Source organism: Pygocentrus nattereri, chromosome 2 (genome assembly GCF_015220715.1).
Source record: "Pygocentrus nattereri isolate fPygNat1 chromosome 2, fPygNat1.pri, whole genome shotgun sequence".
NCBI classification, from domain to species: domain Eukaryota; kingdom Metazoa; phylum Chordata; class Actinopteri; order Characiformes; family Serrasalmidae; genus Pygocentrus; species Pygocentrus nattereri.
This window is the reverse complement of record NC_051212.1, coordinates 47,701,030-47,720,217: the sequence shown is the minus strand read 5'-3', so window position 1 is coordinate 47,720,217 and position 19,188 is coordinate 47,701,030. Positions and strand designations below refer to the sequence as shown.

The 19,188-nt window shown below is 41.5% G+C and overlaps 1 protein-coding gene across 1 annotated transcript in view; it reads left to right on the top strand.

Annotated features, from left to right (window-relative positions):
• crlf1a (cytokine receptor-like factor 1a) overlaps positions 1–19,188 on the top strand; it is a 36,412-nt gene that overhangs the window by 3,850 nt on the left and 13,374 nt on the right. Inside the window, exons 2-5 of the mRNA XM_017700267.2 lie at positions 577–855; positions 5,917–6,046; positions 10,549–10,715; positions 13,107–13,264. Coding sequence (XP_017555756.1) covers positions 577–855; positions 5,917–6,046; positions 10,549–10,715; positions 13,107–13,264 — 734 coding nt within the window. The remainder of the gene's footprint in view (positions 1–576; positions 856–5,916; positions 6,047–10,548; positions 10,716–13,106; positions 13,265–19,188) is intronic.

Here is a 19,188-nt window from a genome sequence, read left to right as displayed (position 1 = left end):
CTACCACTTTAAGTTGGTCTTGTTTATTACTTTGCTGAGAATTTTTTTAGAATCCATTTGCCAAATGTGCCACACTGGCTCATAAGGCCTCATAGTGGTGCATGGACCCCACTTATTGCCACCTACTGGTGTTTTTACTGCTGTGTTATGTCCATTCCCACAACCCATAGCTATTTCTCCACTGCCTGTAGTTAAAGCTTTTTGTCTCAGTTATGTCAAGGTATCTAGCTGTAAAATTGTTATTAAAACCAGTATGTATTGCCAATCATTCACAAATACAGACTTAATTCATGGCATTTTTACGTAGGAAGGTGTTGAATGATACATTTATTGTTTTGCTGAGAATTTTTGAACACCTTTCTGCACCCACATTGCCTCATCCTCCAGTTCTCATACCAGCGCATGGTGCTTGGACCCCGCCGATTGCCTCCCGCTAATTGCCGCCCACTGCTGTATTTAGAGTTATGTCATTTCTGCTGCCTGTATCGATTTCTCCACTGATTATAGCTAAAGCTTAGTCATTCAAACACAGCTTAGATCTCTAACATGCTGTCTCTGCACCCTCCCCACCCCCAGCAATGGCGAGCGTGTATCCTCAGGATCCAGCCCTGCTGATTGGTTCCAGCCTGACTGCCACATGCTCAGTCAGCCCGGACCATGGCCTGCACGCCGGCTCTCTTTACTGGACTCTGAATGGCAAGCGTCTCCCCAGCAGCACCTACAGCATCCTGAGCCCCACCGTCCTCAGCGTCACTCTGAAAAACCTGAGTGGTTCGCGCCAGCGCTCCGGCGACAACCTGGTGTGCCATGGCGGCAGTGGCCACATGCTGGCCGGCTCCTGCCTCTATGTGGGCAGTAAGTCTGTATGTGTGTGAAGGGAATGTGTGGCTGTTTCTTTTGTTAGATTATTTGGGTAATAAAGCAGGTGTGCTTAAAACCAAACAAGTTGGTTAGCATCTAGGGGTGAAACGATACGCTCAGCTCACAATCCGATTCTCGAAACTGGGTTGGTATTCTCATGATATTTTGAGCAAAATTGAAATGAAGGAAAATGATGACTGTATCTATGTTGTTGCACAGCTGACCAATGAGTATGTTGGTGTCAATTGTTGATTGGAGCTGGTTGTTGGTGAACCTGCATACGATAAGTGCCACACGGTGGGAAAAGTAACATGCAGACATTGTTAAAGTTTCAAAACATACCACTATATACAGTCAATATTAGGACACTAAACTCCAAAAAGTGCGTTTACATGCACTTAATAATCCGATAACCACAAAAAATCAGATCAGAAAACGTGTACATACACTTGAGTAATCAGATAAGGGGAATTCTGGGTCTACATGAGTCAGATAGTAATCAGATTTCTGCTTTGCAAGCAGCCAATAAACTCACAGAAGAAGACGTGACAACTCAAACTTCCTTTTTTAAAAAAAATTGCAACACTTTAACTGAAAACCTTAACATACTTCATATAAAAAGATGACGAATATTTAAACCCTTTATTTCGTGTTTGGTTCCAGCGTCGCTCAAAATATGCCCTGTTGCCATCATGTGGCAACACTGCTTGCTTATTTCTGGTACCGCCGTCTGTCTGAGAAACCTGAAAGAAATCAGAGTAAGAGTCCCATGCACTGAGAAATCTGGTTACTGAGCTAAAATTCAGCCTCTTTATCGGATTTCAAGATCAGAGTGTGACCATTTGAATAATCAGATAACTGCAGAAATACAGTTATGATCAGATTACTGAGTGCATGTAAACACACTCATTGTTTCTGTGGCATCGCAAGAACCAATTTACATATATCCACCCATTGATCCTACAGCAATTTAGCACCTTCCATTAATGTTGAAGTTTTTTTCCACACACAATGCAGGACAGCCAATCAGAACAGAGCTCGTTTATCTTATATGTCTATAAACAGACAGAAACATTAGGAAGTAGTCACGTAAAATTGAATTATATATTTGGTATATAAAACCACACATTGTATAAGTGGACCTCAAGGGATGTGGGCTTTTAAAACAATGCAGTAGCCTTGAATATCAGAATTAATTGAATGTCCATATTCCATCATATATTGCCACATTATTCCATCATCACAGCACATTGTTACACCCCTAGAACTTTCTCTTCAGAGGTTTTGGGAAGCTGTTATGGTTCTTTGAAAAGCCCCTCACCCCAAAAGTAGCAATGTGCCAATGTAGTAGTTCAATGTCGTGATAATTACCTTAACTTTTATCATGGTTTATAAGATACATGCATTTTTTTGAAACAAGCATGTGCTGTTTGTTATATATTGGAGATTTGTTATATGCTGGAGATTTCCCTGATGGCTGCTTGTGTAAAGGTTCATTAGTTCTGGAATGCTTTTTTTGGTGAGCATCACATCTTTGGTTTCCCCTGGACTTCAGCACTCTAGATAGCACAAAAAGTATGAAGGGATAACACTGCAAGCTTTATCGTGAGCTGAGATGGTGGTCAGACCCGTAACACCGTAAAACAGCTGTCCAAACATCGAATAAAGCACGGAATCACAATCTGACGGAGTAGCGGGAGCTTGTGAAACCAGAAATACTCTGGGTTGTAGTGAAACTAAAATGCAACGACTGTGTCACGTGTTGAATACCTTACTGACTATTTCATAACTACTTCATAAGTTTTGTCCTTGATCTATAAGGCCAAAAAAAATGGGCAACACACTTTTATCTGGTTTTGTAGATAACGGTGTGGCGTACAGTGTCAGAAATTCCATGAGAAAGTTGTGAGATTACTTATCAGCCGGAGAGTGGCGGTCATTCAGTCATGTGCTCATATAAACTTCCACTACTTGAAAGGTACATTAGCTCCAGTGAAAAACTAAGAAGGCAAACTTTGACGACACCACACATTTCAGGGCTGATCAGCTTGATCTAGAGTCAGGCAGACACTGAGAATTTGATTGGGCTGGCTTAAGGATCGATCAAACTGTAAGGGAACTATGACAGGTGGTCAGCTGCCCTGGAGGGTTGAGGTCGGTTCTTTGAGGTCATGAGCTTCAGAGCTGTTGCTGATAGATGGCCACGTAATCGGCCTTTAATTATTTCAATTCTAGTCAAAGCAGCCATTAAACACAACGTATTAGGAGATCACAACTAAATAGGAGATCATGTATTATAGTTTTTCATATGTTCACCCTTTACTTTTATTGCAGCCTCTCTTCTTTTCTTGCATTTTGAAAGAAATCTGCAGGGATGTTTTTCCCACACAACCAAAGTTCCGTCTTAGAAGTTGGTTGCACTTTCTACTACTGACAATCCAAGTAATCCCCACATTCAGTGCTACTAAAGTCTGGACTCTGGGGTGGTCAGTGTGTTGTTCTAAGAACAATAGCAGCTTCTTTGTTTGATTTGCAGATGTTCTTTTTTTTTTTGTCCATTTCCTTTCCTCCATGAGGTTCATCTTGACAGCTACACCTGTGGTCTTCTCCCGTAGGAGAAGTATGGAGAGAAAAGTGTGGGGTTTTCAGATCTGAAGCAGCTTGATATTTTTAGAAAGATGAGGTGCTGTTTATCCGATGATGACTGTTTTGGTGTCTACAGATCTTGCGGGTGGTTGTCAGGAGACCCACGTTTAATCTTTTCTTGGACTGCAGTTTTCAAGCAGTTTTCAAGTAGTATCTTTTCACTTTGCCCCAGTCCCATTTTATATTTTTACCCCAACCCCTCTTGGAACTGAGTTACCAGGGGTAGTGCTTGAAATCGTCCTCTACAAAATGGGGTCCTCAAATAAAAAGAGCATTACTTCATTAACAGCTACTAGCGGTGCTCTGTAGGCGACACTGCCCGTCTAGCTAGCTAAGTAGCTATGGAGGCATCAATGAAGAAAAGGGGCTTGTTTTTTTGATAAAATTCCAAAATTTGTGGGTTTCTGTGGTCTCTTGTTCAGCCGTCTTGCCAGTTTTTTTTTTCTCATAACACTGTTTGGAGTGAGTCTCTGACAAACCTCGGCCTAACACTTCACCCTACCCCTCCATCTCAACAACAATCGGGACACCTTACCCCGAGACCTGAACGTGCAAAACAGAGGGCCAAGGGCTAAGTGGTGGGGGCGAGGTGTGAAACAGAACCAGGCCTTTCTCCGTCCTTACGCAGTTTATCCCTTCAGAAATATCACGTGAAAAGGAACAATCAATGAATTAACAAAGAAATGGAACTTGAACTAATGAAGGCTTTGCAGAGACTCTGTGGTTGATTCTCTGTGTGTTGTTTAAGTTCTCCTACTGTCGTTTCAGCAGGTCCATTAGAGCTAGCAGGCCAATCCGACTGAGCGCACTGGCCGCATAGACGGTGCAGTGGTGATATGGAAAATTACTAGGGCAGACACACACACATACACCAGCATGTGAGTGCAGGACAGTCTGAGGGGGGAAACGGGGAAGGGAGAGTGTGTGTGGGTGAGAAAGGAAGAATGAGAGCAGGACCGAGAGCGGCGAGGCCATGTATGTTGAAGTGCCGTGTTCCGTTAAGTAGAGCTCTATGTGTCTCGGCGGTCTCATCTGCGGGGTTTGTTGGCCTTAATCAGGCTCTGACACTTCCACTGCCTGCCTTTTGTTCTCAGTTGAATGGAATCTTGGCGCCCGTCCTGAAGTTAATCGAGGATGACAGCTGAAAACACTCATCCGTTGTTGAAAATATTTAAGTCAAGCCATTATTTTCAGACCGTCTATGAGGATCTGCGTTTTCGCCTCATTTCCCTGGGCTTTTTCTTTTTCTTCTAGCATGGTCCTAGGAGGTGAACACGTTGTGTGGACACCCGACTGTGGATGCTTTGTAGACTTAACTTACGATTCAACTTGCATCCATCTAAATGTTTAAACTAGGCCTTAACCTTAATTTGGTCAAAAGTTCTGCAAAATTCGGCTGTAAATAAAGTCATTCAGAGCGCCTCGACGTGAAATGCTCCACTGATAGTTGCCAGCTCTTTACCAGTGGGGTGATAGGAACCAGAGGTCACGATGACTTCAATGCAAATATAACCATTTTATTTGCTAATGAAAATGACCAGTGAACCTACACAAGTCTTCTGAGGATTATATGTAATACTGATGGGAAAAGTTCCAAATCTGAAAAATATGTTTTCTTTGGGGACTGTTTTGCCTTACACCGCCCTGCGTGTGCCCCTCTGCCTTAAAAAAATACGTATTGGGCCAAAAAACGGATCTTAAAGCTACCTAAACAATGTGTTTTGTATCAGTATTCATAACTTTTCAATGTATTAACTCTCTGTTCAGGGAGCTTTTAGAAGCATTGAGTGCCTCAGATGTCTGGTTCCTATCACCACCGCTGTGAACAATTTCAATTCTCAGGAATTTCTCTGAATGGCTCAACCCTTTAAAAGGCCAAAGTTTTATAACACACTTCTATCACCTAAGAATAGCTCAACCAGTTTGCGTTATAATATTGTCTCATTTTAATAATAAGCCTGAGTATGTAATAAGTCTGGGATTTAAAGCGGTTAATGATTGCAATATGTCAATTTTGGAAAATTTCCTTTAAGGAATTTTAACAGTAAAATTTAACAGTAAACACACACATACACATACACACACAGATATATATATATATATATATATATATATATATATATATATATATATATATACATCCAATTTGGCAGTTTATGCATTATATGAATATATACATGAATGTTGAGATTTCAAAATTCATTGAAAAGTTTCCTGAAGAAACAAAGCTCAGTCTGACAGTTGTCAACTCAGAGATCTAAACTCCTGGCAGATCTAGCTTCAAATGCAGCTTAGGTCAAGTGTTGAGGCCTTAGCAATGGCCAACACTGGTGTTTAGGAAGAAAGACCCAGCTTTTGTGTTCCTCCAATAGGACGCCATTGTAATCCGGTGTACTTTTCTTTGCCTAGTGCCGCCTGAGAAGCCAGTCAACCTTACCTGCTGGTCCAGGAACACAAAAGACCTCACCTGCAGATGGGCTCCTGGGGGCCAGGGGGAAACTTTCATCAAGACCAAATACACTCTGAAATACAAGCTCAGGTATGTGCTGCAGATCCCACCCCTGTTGTTGCTAATAGTAATGGATTGGTAGGAGCCAGTTAATATGCCGTGCTATCTGGAATCTGCTACTTTGCATTTATTATTATCCACGTTCACACTTTTACACACAGCGTTCTTTTATCCCAAGGGCAGTTTGGGAATGTTTAAGGAGCGCTCAAACCGGCTCTTTGCTAATCCCATTGAGAAGAGGTTACTTAACAGAAAAAGGCAATGCCAAGAGGCACTTGTTAATATTGCGATGCCCCAGATTCCTGCTTCATTGTTTGTGTACATATTCAGGCACCAGAACTGATTTGCTCAAGTTGCTGCACATCAAATGTGTTTTACATGCTGCGGAATTGTACTGACAGCTCTTTCCGGAAGGTAGTTGGCAAGTCTTTGGTTGGTCATTGGTTAGTGATGTAGGGGTGGGAAACTCTTGTCCTGGAGGGCCAGATTCCTGCACAATTAGATGAGGCTCCTTCTCAAACACACCTTATTCAACTCATCAGTGAATTGACAGGTTTAGGCCTGCAGCTTGAATGATGCTAATTAGTGTCTATAAGCTTCAGTTACTTAGCTCCCTTAGCCTCATAGCTTAGCTCCCTTAGCCTCATAGCTTAGCTCCCTTAGCCTCATAGCTTAGCTCCCTTAGCCTCATAGCTTAGCTCCCTTATTCTCATAGCTTAGCTCCCTTAGTCGCTCCCTTAGTCTCATAACTTAGCTCCCTTAGTCTCATAGCTTAGCTCCCTTAGTCGCTCCCTTAGCCTCATAGCTTGGCTCCCTTAGCCTCATAGCTTAGCTCCCTTAGCCTCATAGCTTAGCTCCCTTATTTTCATAGCTTAGCTCCCTTAGTTGCTCCCTTAGTCTCATAACTTAGCTCCCTTAGTCTCATAACTTAGCTCCCTTAGTCTCATAGCTTAGCTCCCTTAGTCTAAAAGCTTGGCTTCCTTAGTCTCAAAGCTTAGCTCCCTTATTCTCATAGTTTAGCTCCCTTAGCCTCATAGCTTAGCTCCCTTATTCTCATAGCTTAGCTCCCTTTTTCTCATAGCTTAGCTCCCTTATTCTCATAGCTTAGCTCCCTTTTTCTCATAGCTTAGCTCCCTTATTCTCATAGCTTAGCTCCCTTTTTCTCATAGCTTAGCTCCATTATTCTTATAGCTTAGCTCCCTTATTCTCATAGTTATCTCCCTTAGCCTCATAGCTTAGCTCCCTTATTCTCATAGTTATCTCCCTTAGCCTCATAGCTTAGCTCCCTTATTCTCATAGCTTAGCACCCTTTTTCTCATAGCTTAGCTCCCTTAGTCTCATAGCTTAGCTCCCTTATTCTCATAGCTTAGTTCCCCTAGCCTCATAGCTTAGCTCCCTTAGTCTCATAGCTTAGCTCCCTTACTCTCACAGCTTAGCTCCCTTATTCTCATAGCTTAGTTCCCCTAGCCTCATAGCTTAGCTCCCTTAGCCTCATAGCTTGGCTCCCTTTGCCTCACACCTTATTGAAAAATAAAAGTTCATTCCCAATTAATACTAAGTGTCTAATAACTGTGTAGTAACACATGAATAACATATATGTAACAACACTGTAACTACTGATGATTTAGTCAATGTTAAAAATGCATTACAGTAGTACAGCCTATGTAATTACACATGTGTATCAGCTTCAGTTTTGCCTCATGTAATTGCACAAGGGTATCTTCTACACAGGAACTGTCTAGTGCAGTGTTAAAGTTACACTTTATAATATGTGGACAGTTCCTATGTAGTTATTGTGTAAGTACTGTGTAATAAGTGGTAATATAGATGGTGTTTAGGGGTAATGGGACACATTTAATTAATGTTATAAAATGGTATAAACAATAAATGTTATAAATAATGTTATAAAAGTTACATATAAGACAAGGGGACGTCTGCTCTTCTGTCTGATATACATACAGAATAGTTTAACACTGAAACTGGTTACAGTGTCACGGCACTAACAACATAAACAATAGCTAAATGTTAGGAAAGCTGGCAGATACAGTGGAAGTTATTATGTACTTCCTTTTACTGCTGGAAAAAATAAAACTTCTGAAAAAAGCTGCTGTTCCAGTCTGATTACAAATGTTATTGTTATAATGTTGTATTTGTTATTACCCTTGTGTAAGTACATGATAAAGAATAGGCTGTTACAACTATTAAGATACAACTATTAAGATGCTATTAAGATTAAGATGTGTAATTACATGAGGCAAAAACTGAAGTTGATACACATGTGTAATTACATAAGGTGTTCTGCCGTAACAGTGACTAAATCATTAGTAGTTACTTTGTTGTTGCATATGTTATTCACATGTAGTTACACGGTTATTGGCGACACTTAATATAAAGTGGGACCGAAAGTTCAGATGCCAACCATGCCTTGGCTGATCGTTTGCGTTTGGTTACTGAAGTGTTTTGCCCCTGTCCAGGGTTTTTCCTGCCTCCCACCCAATGACCGCTGGGATAGGCTCCAGCTCCTTCCGTGACCCAGAAGGATAAGCTGCTTAGAAGATTATTACTCAGTGTCTACACTCTTAAAAGCTGGTGCTTCAAGGGTTCTTTAGTAAAGAATTTGGCTCTATATAGAACCATGATCACTCAAAGAACCCTTTGCATGATTAAATGGTTCTTGGCATCATGGAAAGGTTCTTCAGATTGATGGAGAGTGTGCTGTAGATGGTTCTATCAGGTGTCAAGCTTGGAACAATAGAAGCACCCTTTGGGTGCTATATAGAGCCCTTTTCAAAAAGGTTCTATATAGAGCCATCTATAGCACACTTATGTACATTTTCCGTCAATTCAAAGAACCCTTTTATGATGCAAAGAACATTTAAATCATGTAAAGAGTGTTCATGGTTCTATATAGAATATATAGAACCATTTTCTTTACAGAAGAACCCTTGAATCTTTTTTAAGAGTGAACAGTGACTTCAGTGCAAACTGGCTGAGCTGTAATATATATGATATATATTAGGTTATAGAAGTGTCTAATAAAACTTTGGGTCCTGGTCATTTAAGGGGTCAAACTGTCAAAATTGCATCGTTCTTGTGGTCAGTTCCACCTCGTCAGCATCCCTCCCTACTATAGGGAAGGAAACTGGTCAGATCTTTCACCGCTGTTTGCATATAAAATGTAGGTTGACTGTGAACTGAAGGTGCTGCGCAAGCTGGCTTTTTATGTTTGCATGGATGACACCACTTTGGTTCATTTTACAAAGCCACACTGGTTTTGTAGGTTATCTGTTTTCTGCATAGTTACATGGGTCAGCAAAATGGTCAGTGGTTATACTATATTTGTAACTTCTATGGTCATAAAATGATTGTTTCATAAAAGTTTCAGCTGTAAGTGATTTTAAGTCGCTTTTTTCAAAATGTTAACATGTTTAACATGTTTGGGCAGTCGTGAGCTGGAGGTTAGGGAACTGGCCCTGTGAACGGAAGGTTGCCGGTTCAATCCCCAGCGCCGACAGTCCATGACTGAGGTGTCCTTGACCAAGGTGCCGTGGATAGGGCTGCCCACTGCTCTGGCCAAGTGTGCTCACTGCCCCTAGTGTGTGTACTCACTAGTGTGTTGTTGAAGTGGCCTTCAAATAAAAGTAAAAATAGCCCAACCAAGTAAAAGGATGTCAAAAGTAAATGTTACTACTGATAAAAATGTACAGTACTGTGCAAAAGCCAGAGACTCTTATTTAACACCTTAACATTCTAGGCTTATTACATACTAAGGATTATTATTCAGTAACTACAGGGACCTCATTGCAAACGAATAAGGCTGTTCTTAGGTTATAGAAGTGTAATAAAGCCTTGGGCCTATCGGCAGGCCCTTACCTTATTTGCATTCAAAATGGCCACTTTTTAGGTTGTTTTTTAAGGATATTAGATATATCTACTTGCATAATAATGGAGAAAGTCAAAGGGCAGTAAGTGAAAAACCAAGTTTCCAAAAGTGGAGTACAAACGATCAGAAAACAGGGCTCCTCACAACCACCCGGGGGACCCGGTAGACGCCAAAACTGCCCCCATCAGATAAACAGCGCTTAAAGCTTTCGTCTTTGAAAGAGGAGAAAATCAGATCTGCTTCAGATATGAAAACATTCGGATGTGGGCTCAAGAAGCCTTTACTGAGAAAAGGAAATAGACAAAAAAGAAGAACATTGGTGAATTACATAAAGAAGCTGCTGAAGTACCGACCACCCCAAAGTCCAGACCTCAACATCACTGAATGTATCTGGGATTATTAGGATCATAAGAAGTAGAAAATGCAGCCAACTTCCAAGACTGAACTTTTGAGGTGTGGAAAAATGTCCCTTTTTGAAAAATTAAATTTGCTGAAAAGAGTAAAAACGGTGACACTAAATGCTGAAAAAAGTGGTAGTGTGTACTATTATGGTGTTCTGTGACGTTTGCACTGTACTGTCCAACACTGTGCAGGTCTTTGCTGAAACGCAGCCTTCCATCGCTGTTAAAACCGGTCTCTGTTCCTGCAGGTGGTATGGGCAGGAGAAGGAGTGTGAGGACTACAGCGCAGGGCCGTACACGTGCTACATCCCCCGTGACCTCGCCCTCTTCACGCCTTATGAGATCTGGGTGGAGGCCTCCAACCAGCTGGGAAGCGCCACCTCGGACGTCATCAGCCTGGATATCCTAGACGTGGGTGAGTGAACTCTGACCCCATTCCATTCTGCACGCCGCCCCCAGGTGTCTGAAAGCAGGGTGGGGTCCGTGACGAATCGTCCCGCTCCCACCTCTTTTCCATTGATGGTTTCAGCTACCCCCCCACCAACATCTCCTCGCACATGCGCTCTCTCAGCCCCCTTTCGGAGCTTTTTCACGTGAGAACGGAAGTTTACGAGACTCTGGCTAATCTGAATGCTGCAGCGCGCCTCGGGCCACTCTTAAACAGTGATGCAACATGAAAGGAAGACTCCAAGACTGTCCATAAAACCCCCCCCGGATGGTATTATCTTTGAGCGCTGGCCAAGCCAGCCTGGAAATTACAAATATCAGATGTTCTCATAAAAACAGAGTTCACTCATTTTCAGAAATATCGTTTTAATTCAGGAGGTATTAGCACAAAACAGTAGACTGTGTCTTAGGCTTGGCCGTGCAATAACTGGCCCACGTTCGCCGGTATGTGTGCCACACCTGGAGGCTGAGGCAGGTCTGGAGGCGAGCAGCAGCTGGAGGAGTAAAGCATGCATGGCGCTAATGATGCCAGATGGATGACGCACCCACCACACCTAAAACGCCTCCGCTTAGCTACCCAACCTAAAGCTCATCAATGTTTTGATGCTGTCTTGCCATCAGCTTATGTGCCATTTGGACATTGCATAATGCGCAGAAGCCTAATAGCGATATATAGTGATACATATAAATAAAGATTATTATATACACCGCCCATCAAAAGTTTGGGGATACCAAACGTTCCAAAGTGACTTTCCAAAACATGTTTTAAAGGGAAACTAGCAGGAGCGGACGGTGTGGCAAAAACAGAACATTGCAATACTTTTTACAAAGACATTTTTCAAAATACATCACAATATTTAGTTTTCGGAGGTTTGACAAGTTGCAACCGGCAAAAAAACAGCAGTGCCTCATTTAAAAAATGTGATCCAAAATTCACATTTTCACATTTATTCAGAGTTTCAGTAAACAGGACTATTCCTGGCCTCTTTTGCAATGAACTGCGCTGTTGGTTAGAGTTATTTAAAAGCATATTGTGACATAATTTATGCCGATAATAATAAACCTTGTAATTGGTCACAGCTAAAACATATTTATTCTGTGTCAACAGCTCAGAAATGAAATAGAAAACTGACATTTTTTTCCCTTCATGCAAAAAATGCAAAGCTGAAGGAACAACATTGAGGCCTACATTGGAAGTCCAAGTACCAAGTTGTCCCAAAAGAGTTTCAGTCTGTGCTTTTCAGAATGGTTTGGAAAAGAAAACTGACAGATCATTATTAATGCAAAACTCACTCTTCATATTAAGGAAGGTACTTTGATACAAAGTAGCTTGCAGCTGCAATCTGCTATTAGTAAGAAGCTGTTTGTCAAAATTTCCATAGAATTCAGTAGTTCACATGGAAGCAAACTCATTGACAGTGCTTTGAAGTGTATTTTAAATCATTCTGAAAACCTGAGTGTGTTTACATGCGTGTAATAATCCGATAACTTCTGAAAATCAGATTTTGTCGGTAATCTGATCAACGCGTTTACATGCACTTAAAGGATCAGATAATGGGGAAACTGAGTCTACATGAGTCAGACACTAATCAGATTTCTCCTTTGCAACCAGCCAGTAAACGAGACGTAAACGTAAAACGCAAACTTCAAACCGCGGCTTTTTTTTTTTTTAAACATTGCCAACTTTACCTGAAAATATGAACAAACATCATCTAGAATATGAAGAAAATTGAAACTTCATTTCATCAAGCATGTAGTTGATTTCAGCGTCGCTCCAAAAGTCTTTTGCGACATCTCGCTGCAGCACTGCTGGCTTATTTCCAGTACTGCACATACTCTGACTGAGAAATCTGAAAGAAATCAGAGTAAGAGTCACATGCACTGAGAAATCTGATTACTGAGCTAATAACTGAGCTCTCTTGATCAGATTTCTTAATCAGATTTCTGGACCTTTCTCTGATCAAAGTAATCTGAGTATTCCATTTACATGATCATTTGAATAATCAGATAACTGCAGAAATCTGATTATGATCACATTTTAGAGGTAGTAAACACTTCAGATGCCTGGTTCCTATCAGCACCACTGTGAACAAGTTTCTCTAGAACGGAGCGGTTCACACCAAACCACTCTGAATGACTTTGTTTACAACTTAGATATTTAGTTTAATGCAACTGGTTGAGGTAGAGCAGGCAAAGCGCTACAGCATGCCGGGCAGTGGTGCTCCTGGACGGAGGTTAAGGGCCAGTAAATTCTTGCAAACTTCCAAGAAAGAGAAATCTGTAGGTCACTTCAGTATCATTCCCACATAGGAGGGTTACTCTGTGATCAGCTTATATGCTCACTCTCTCCCTCTTGCAGTGACGACGGATCCTCCGGCAGACGTCCACGTGAGCCGAGTGGGTGACCTGGAGGACCAGCTGACTGTTCGCTGGGGAACGCCACCAGCCCTCAAGGACTTCCTCTTCCAGGCCAAGTACCAGATCCGCTACAGGCTGGAGGACAGCACCGACTGGAAGGTAGTGTGACCAAAGAACTCAAGAACAGTAGAGGCTGTGTTTAAACCAGCTATGGACCCTATCAAGGCACATAATGACTTACGGAATTAGCCAGAAGCTTGGATCCACCTGATTGAATGTGTGTTTATTCTAATCTCAAAAATAGATCCAAACGATATTTTTAATTGCTTGACATTTGTTTCAGTACAAATATAAGTAAATGTTCAAAAAGTTTCCAGATTTTTTATTTAGATGCTTCAAATGGTCAATATCTTACATTCTCTTTTCTAATGAATTTTACATGATTTTATGTGCCAAAATTGGTCATGACTAGATGTCAAACGTTAAGTTTGCTTGTCGAAGCTGTGGCCATAAAATCCCAGGTGGTTGCGAAGGTGTTGCTAGGCCTTTGCTGTAGTATCCCAGGTGATTGCTAACGTATTGCTATGCTGTTGCTATGATATTTCAAGTGCTTGCTGAGATATTGCTAGGTCATTGCAATCTTATCCCAAGTGGTTGCTGAGAGGTTGCTAGGCTTTTGCTATGTAATCCCAGGTGGTTGCTAATGTGTTGCGAGACAGTTGATGCGCTATCCCAGATGCTTGCTAAGATGCTGCTAGGCCTTTGCTATGTTGCACCCAAGTAGTTCTAAGGTGTTGCTAGGGCTTTGCTCTGTTATCCCATTTGGTTGCATAGGTGTCATTAGGTTGTTGCTATGAAATTCCAGGTGGTTGCTAAGGCATTGTTAGGCCTTTGCTGTAGTATCCCAGGTGGTTGCTAACATATTGCTATGCTATTGCTATGATATTTCAGGTGGTTGCTGAGATGTTGCTAGGCCATTGCAGTGTTATTCCAAGTGGTTGCTGAGATGTTGCTAGGCATTTGCTATGTTATTCCAGTTGGTTGCTAATGTGTTGCGAGGCTGTTGATGTGTTATCCCAGATGCTTGCTAAGATGTTGCTAGGTCTTTGCAATGTTGCACCGAGTAGTCTCTAAGGTGTTGCTAGGGCTTTGCTATGTTATCCCACGTGTCACTAGGTTGTTGCTATGAAATCCCAGGTGGTTGCTAAGATGTTGCTGGGCCATTGCAGTGTTATCCCAAGTGTTTGCTGAGATGTTGCAAGATCTTTGCTATGTTATCCTATTTAGTTGCTAAGGTGATACTAGGCTGTGGCTACGAAATCTCAGGTGATTGCCAAGATGTTGCTAGGCCTTTGCTGTAGTATCCCAGGTGGTTGCTAGACGTAAGTAATTGACGTAATTGATAGACGTAAGTAAATGTGCTGGTTTGAGTGACATCACAAAAACAGTGAATTCAAAACAGGCTATTTTGCAGCTTACTTCCATTTATGTCTGGACTGAGGAGTGAACAGTACATTTAGAACATTTAGCATTTACACACTGGATTAAAATCTCTTAGTTCAAAATAAGTGAGAAAAAAATCTGTTTTCCATGATATGAGCACTTACAGGTGCATCTCCATTTCTGCATCGCCTTTGAAAAACATTGCCAATGGAATAGTACGCCGTTTAGCAGCCACACACGAGTCACCATGCCCAATGTCAAGCATCAGTTGGAGGGGTATAAAAGCCCCCCAGCATTGGGCTGAGGAGCAGTGGAACTCTCTGGAGTGATGGAGCTCAACACGGTATCTTTGGGATGAGCTGCAGTGGTCCAGAACAGGCCATCAGACGTCAGTATCTGACCTCACTAATGAGGCTGAATGCAATCAGATTCTCACAGCAATGTTCCAACATCTAGTGCAAAGCCTTCCCAGAAGAGCAGATGCTGTTACTGCAGTAAACTCTGTACAAACTAAAAACAGCTACTTTGAAGAACCTAAAATAGATGATCATTCATTCGTATTATTTATTTCATAGTTTTGATCTGCTCATTATACTAATTTGCGGAAAATAGTGAAAAAAAGACCCTCCCACTCACATGTAGGTGTCCAGACTTTTGACAGGCACTGTATCTAAGTTTGAACAGGTGGCTGTTGTTAATGTGATGATTGATTGCAGTGTTAATTTGATGGCTGACTGACTTTTATGTCTGTATTTTTATTAGCGCAAACCAGTTTCATCTTAAAGGTTGCCAAATCGATGTGGTGCCTCTGGCATAGCCCTGTGGATTTTTGCAACAGCAGTAGTGTAGGAACTGTGCCATATGGAGGTTGATGAAGCGAATGCAGAGACTTGGGGATATTTTTTACGGAATCTCGAGCGAAAAGTGAGTGATTCACGATGATATCGAGTTTAATAGAAGAGGGGTGAGATTTATTAGGCAGAAAGAGGATATCCTGAAGGTTTAACGGTTTTACGAACACTGCCTCAGCCTTTTTTTTTTCTCCAGGTATACAGAGATTTATTATTCATCCAGACTTGTGCTTGAGTCTGAAAAGATCCAGAAGATTGCTAGACCATCTGAATCCGTAGGCCTCGGTAAAACACGGTGGTGAATGCAAGGATGCTCACCTCCAGAAAGCAGTGAGGATGGACTTTTATCATTAATGCTTTTCTCCAGAGTGAAGACCATTCCAGTGAAGGTTAAGTGGTTTGCACAAGGGCACAGTGACACTAGCCATGAGCTGAAGGCTGAGCCACCACCATTACCTCTAGTCTTTAAATTAATTTAATGGACATGTTATTATAGGGAATAAACGTTCATTTTAATGATCTGAGAAGCGCAGAGATGCTCATCTTCCCATACGTGACCGCATCACAAATATTTGCCTTCCTCATCTCTATGAATCATGACTTCATTTTAGCACCTCGGTATGTGAAACCTTCCTGGAGGGTGATAGGAATATCCTTGGGTAAAGTTACCGAGGCGCCATTTTCCAGGGCCATGAGGAGAGATTTATTACTGCTCACCTTGTAACCACCTGACTCCTTAGGCCAGGATCTGGCTATAATCTGAAACAATCAGTTGGGACTTGGAGACGTTAAAGAGAGAAGCGATCAGTGGTAGATGTTTAGAACCAAGTGAAACTCCACTTCAGTGCTAAGGTGGCTGACAGTCAATGAAATGGCGTGATTCGTTTGCGTAATGCTAACTGGCCCCAACTTGCTTTCATCAGCAAGAGTAGCATTGGAGATGAAGGATACAGTTGGCTTATAACTGACTCTTCATATTAGTTTACTGGCCCTGTTTATTGGACAGTTGTGTTGAGGAAGTGTTGAATGTTGTTGGCTTTTTATTGGCTTTCCGACTGGCTTCTTATTGGCTTTGGCTAGATTGTTGAGGGATTGTTTAACAGATGTGTCAGTGGTTGAGGGGTCAGAATAACAGTAATAACAGTTCCATGTCCAAAAGCAAAAAGGTGCTGTAAATACAGACTGCAGGCTACTGTAATCTCAGTATGGTTGTTAGTATTTGGTGTAGTTTTGTGGTTCTTGCTGTGGTTTGAGAGTTTTTGGTATGGTTTGGTAGTTCTTGCTATGGTTTGGGAGTTTTGGTATGGTTTTGTGGTTCTTGCTTTGGTTTGGGAGTTTTTGGTATGGTTTTGAGGTTCTTGCTGTGGTTTGAGAATTTTTGGTATAATTTTGTGGTTCTTGCTGTGGTTTGAGAGTTTTTGGTATGGTTTGGTAGTTCTTGCTATGGTTTGGGAGTTTTGGTATGGTTTTGAGTTTCTTGCTGTGGTTTGAGAGTTTTTGGTATAATTTTGTGGTTCTTGCTGTGGTTTGAGAGTTTTTGGTATGGTTTGGTAGTTCTTGCTGTGGTTTGGGAGTTTTTGGTATGGTTTTGAGGTTCTTGCTGTGGTTTGAGAGTTTTTGGTATAATTTTGTGGATCTTGCTGTGGTTTGAGAGTTTTTGGTATAGTTTAGTGGTTCTTGCGGTGGTTTGAGAGTTTTTGGTGTGGTTTGGTAGTTCTTGCTATGGTTTGGTCATTATTGGTGTGGTTTTATTGCTCTTTGTGAAGTTTATTTGCTTTTGGTATGGTTTGATAGTTCTTGGTATGGTTTGGATGTTTTTGGTGTGGCTTGGTAGTATTTGGTATGGCTTTTTAATTCTTTGTATTGTATGGTAGGTTTTGGTATGGCTTTATTGTTTTTGATGTGGTTTGGTAGTTTTTGCTATGGTTTTGTAGTTCTTGGTATGGCTTTGTCATTATTGGTGTGGTTTGGTAGTTTTTGCTATGGTTTTGTAGTTCTTGGTATGGCTTTGTCGTTATTGGTGTGGTTTGGTAGTTTTTGCTATGGTTTTGTAGTTCTTGGTATGGCTTTGTCATTATTGGTGTGGTTTGGTAGTTTTTGGCATGGCTTCTTAGTTTGTGGTATTATTTGGTATTTTTTAGCTTGGCGTGTAGTTTTTGTTAGGTTTTTTTAGTTTGGTTGCCTGTGGTATGATTTTGTCATTCCTGGTATGGTTTGGTCATTTTTCATATGGTTTTGCAGTTTTTGGTATGGTTCAGCTGTTTTGCTGTAGGTTTAATACATTATGAGTTTGCAGCTTATAAATAAGACTTTCATGCTGTCTAAGGAATGCTGACTTTTCTTATTTCTATTTTGCACCTTAAAATATTTGTGTAAGAAATCTTTTTCTCACTTCTCTTCTTGTCGTGGTCATATCCAACCACATTGCGTGTCCTTATCCTGCAATCTTAAAAGAACCTGTTTGGACTGACGCAGTAGGGAAAGCGTAGACCATAGAGTTCACTGTAATGAAAGATGAAGCCAGACATTTGCAAGACTAACCCTCTTGAGGCACCGAGTGCGAGTGTTCTCCTTGGTGAGGTGATGCACTTTGCCCCGAGGTTATCAAAACGGCCAAATGAAAGAATCTCTAATATAAACCCGAAACTGTATTAGGCTAAACATTCCATATCCTCATCATAACAGCATATTTTAGGCATACGGCCATCGTAACATCATCCCAACAATTTACAGTTCATATAAACAATGGTATTTCCTTCTGTTAATGGACTTTAGTGCAAACACGGGTAAGTTCAAAGGCATCGTACTCAAGGGAAATTTTGTTTGGATTGCGATTGCAAACCTGGGAAAGCTTTCGGTCATTTTTTGTAAATGTAGTAATCCAGTTGGAACGGACATCTTACTAATTTAAGCTTCACCATATGCCTGATTAGTGTGAAAAAGTCTGGTGTTGTCAAATGCAAGCACACACACACATGCAGGCACTGCAATTTGGGCAAACCATCAGATATCGGCCTAAACCCATTTCTTCTTCTTCTTGGGACCCTCAAATGAAAAAGAGCATCACTTCATTAACAGCTACTGTGCTGCTCTGTAGGTGACCCTGCCAGTCTGCATTGACAGCAGAGGAGGGTAAAGTTCAGCTCCTCACTGCTGGGCTTTAGTCAGATTTAGGGCATCATACGCCTTCAAAGAGGGTCAATAATTTATTATAACTGTAACGGGGAGCGAGGAGGTGGACGCATATGTGGAGATAAGCAAGATTTATTATGGGCAAATCCAGGGTCATAGTCAAGACGGTCCAGGGTCATAGAGCCAACACGGATGGATCGGGGGACAGACATGACAGAAACCAGAATCAAACCAGCAGACCACCAAAGACTAATACAAACACCACCAGTACAACCAACACAGCAGAACAAAGACCAGCCAACACAAGGTGCAAACACAGGGCTTAAATACACAGGGAAAACGAGGGACAGGTGGAAAACAGATGGAGACAATCATGTGGAGTCATGAAATGAGGGGGCTAAACCAAAACAAACGCACATGGACAGGACTGGGAGGGGCCAATCGTGACAATCACCCACCCCTAATTTTTTGGTGGTCAGATATTCACCAGCTTCTTGTTCGAATTTTCCCGTTCCACCTTAAATGGTGCAGCAGTTACATTCTGGCACTTCAGACGTCAGAACTACTGGACTATTAGTGATGTTTATGCTGTTAAATGGCCGTAATACATTGAAACGACATAAATCTATTATATAATACAATAGTTATTGTAACTTT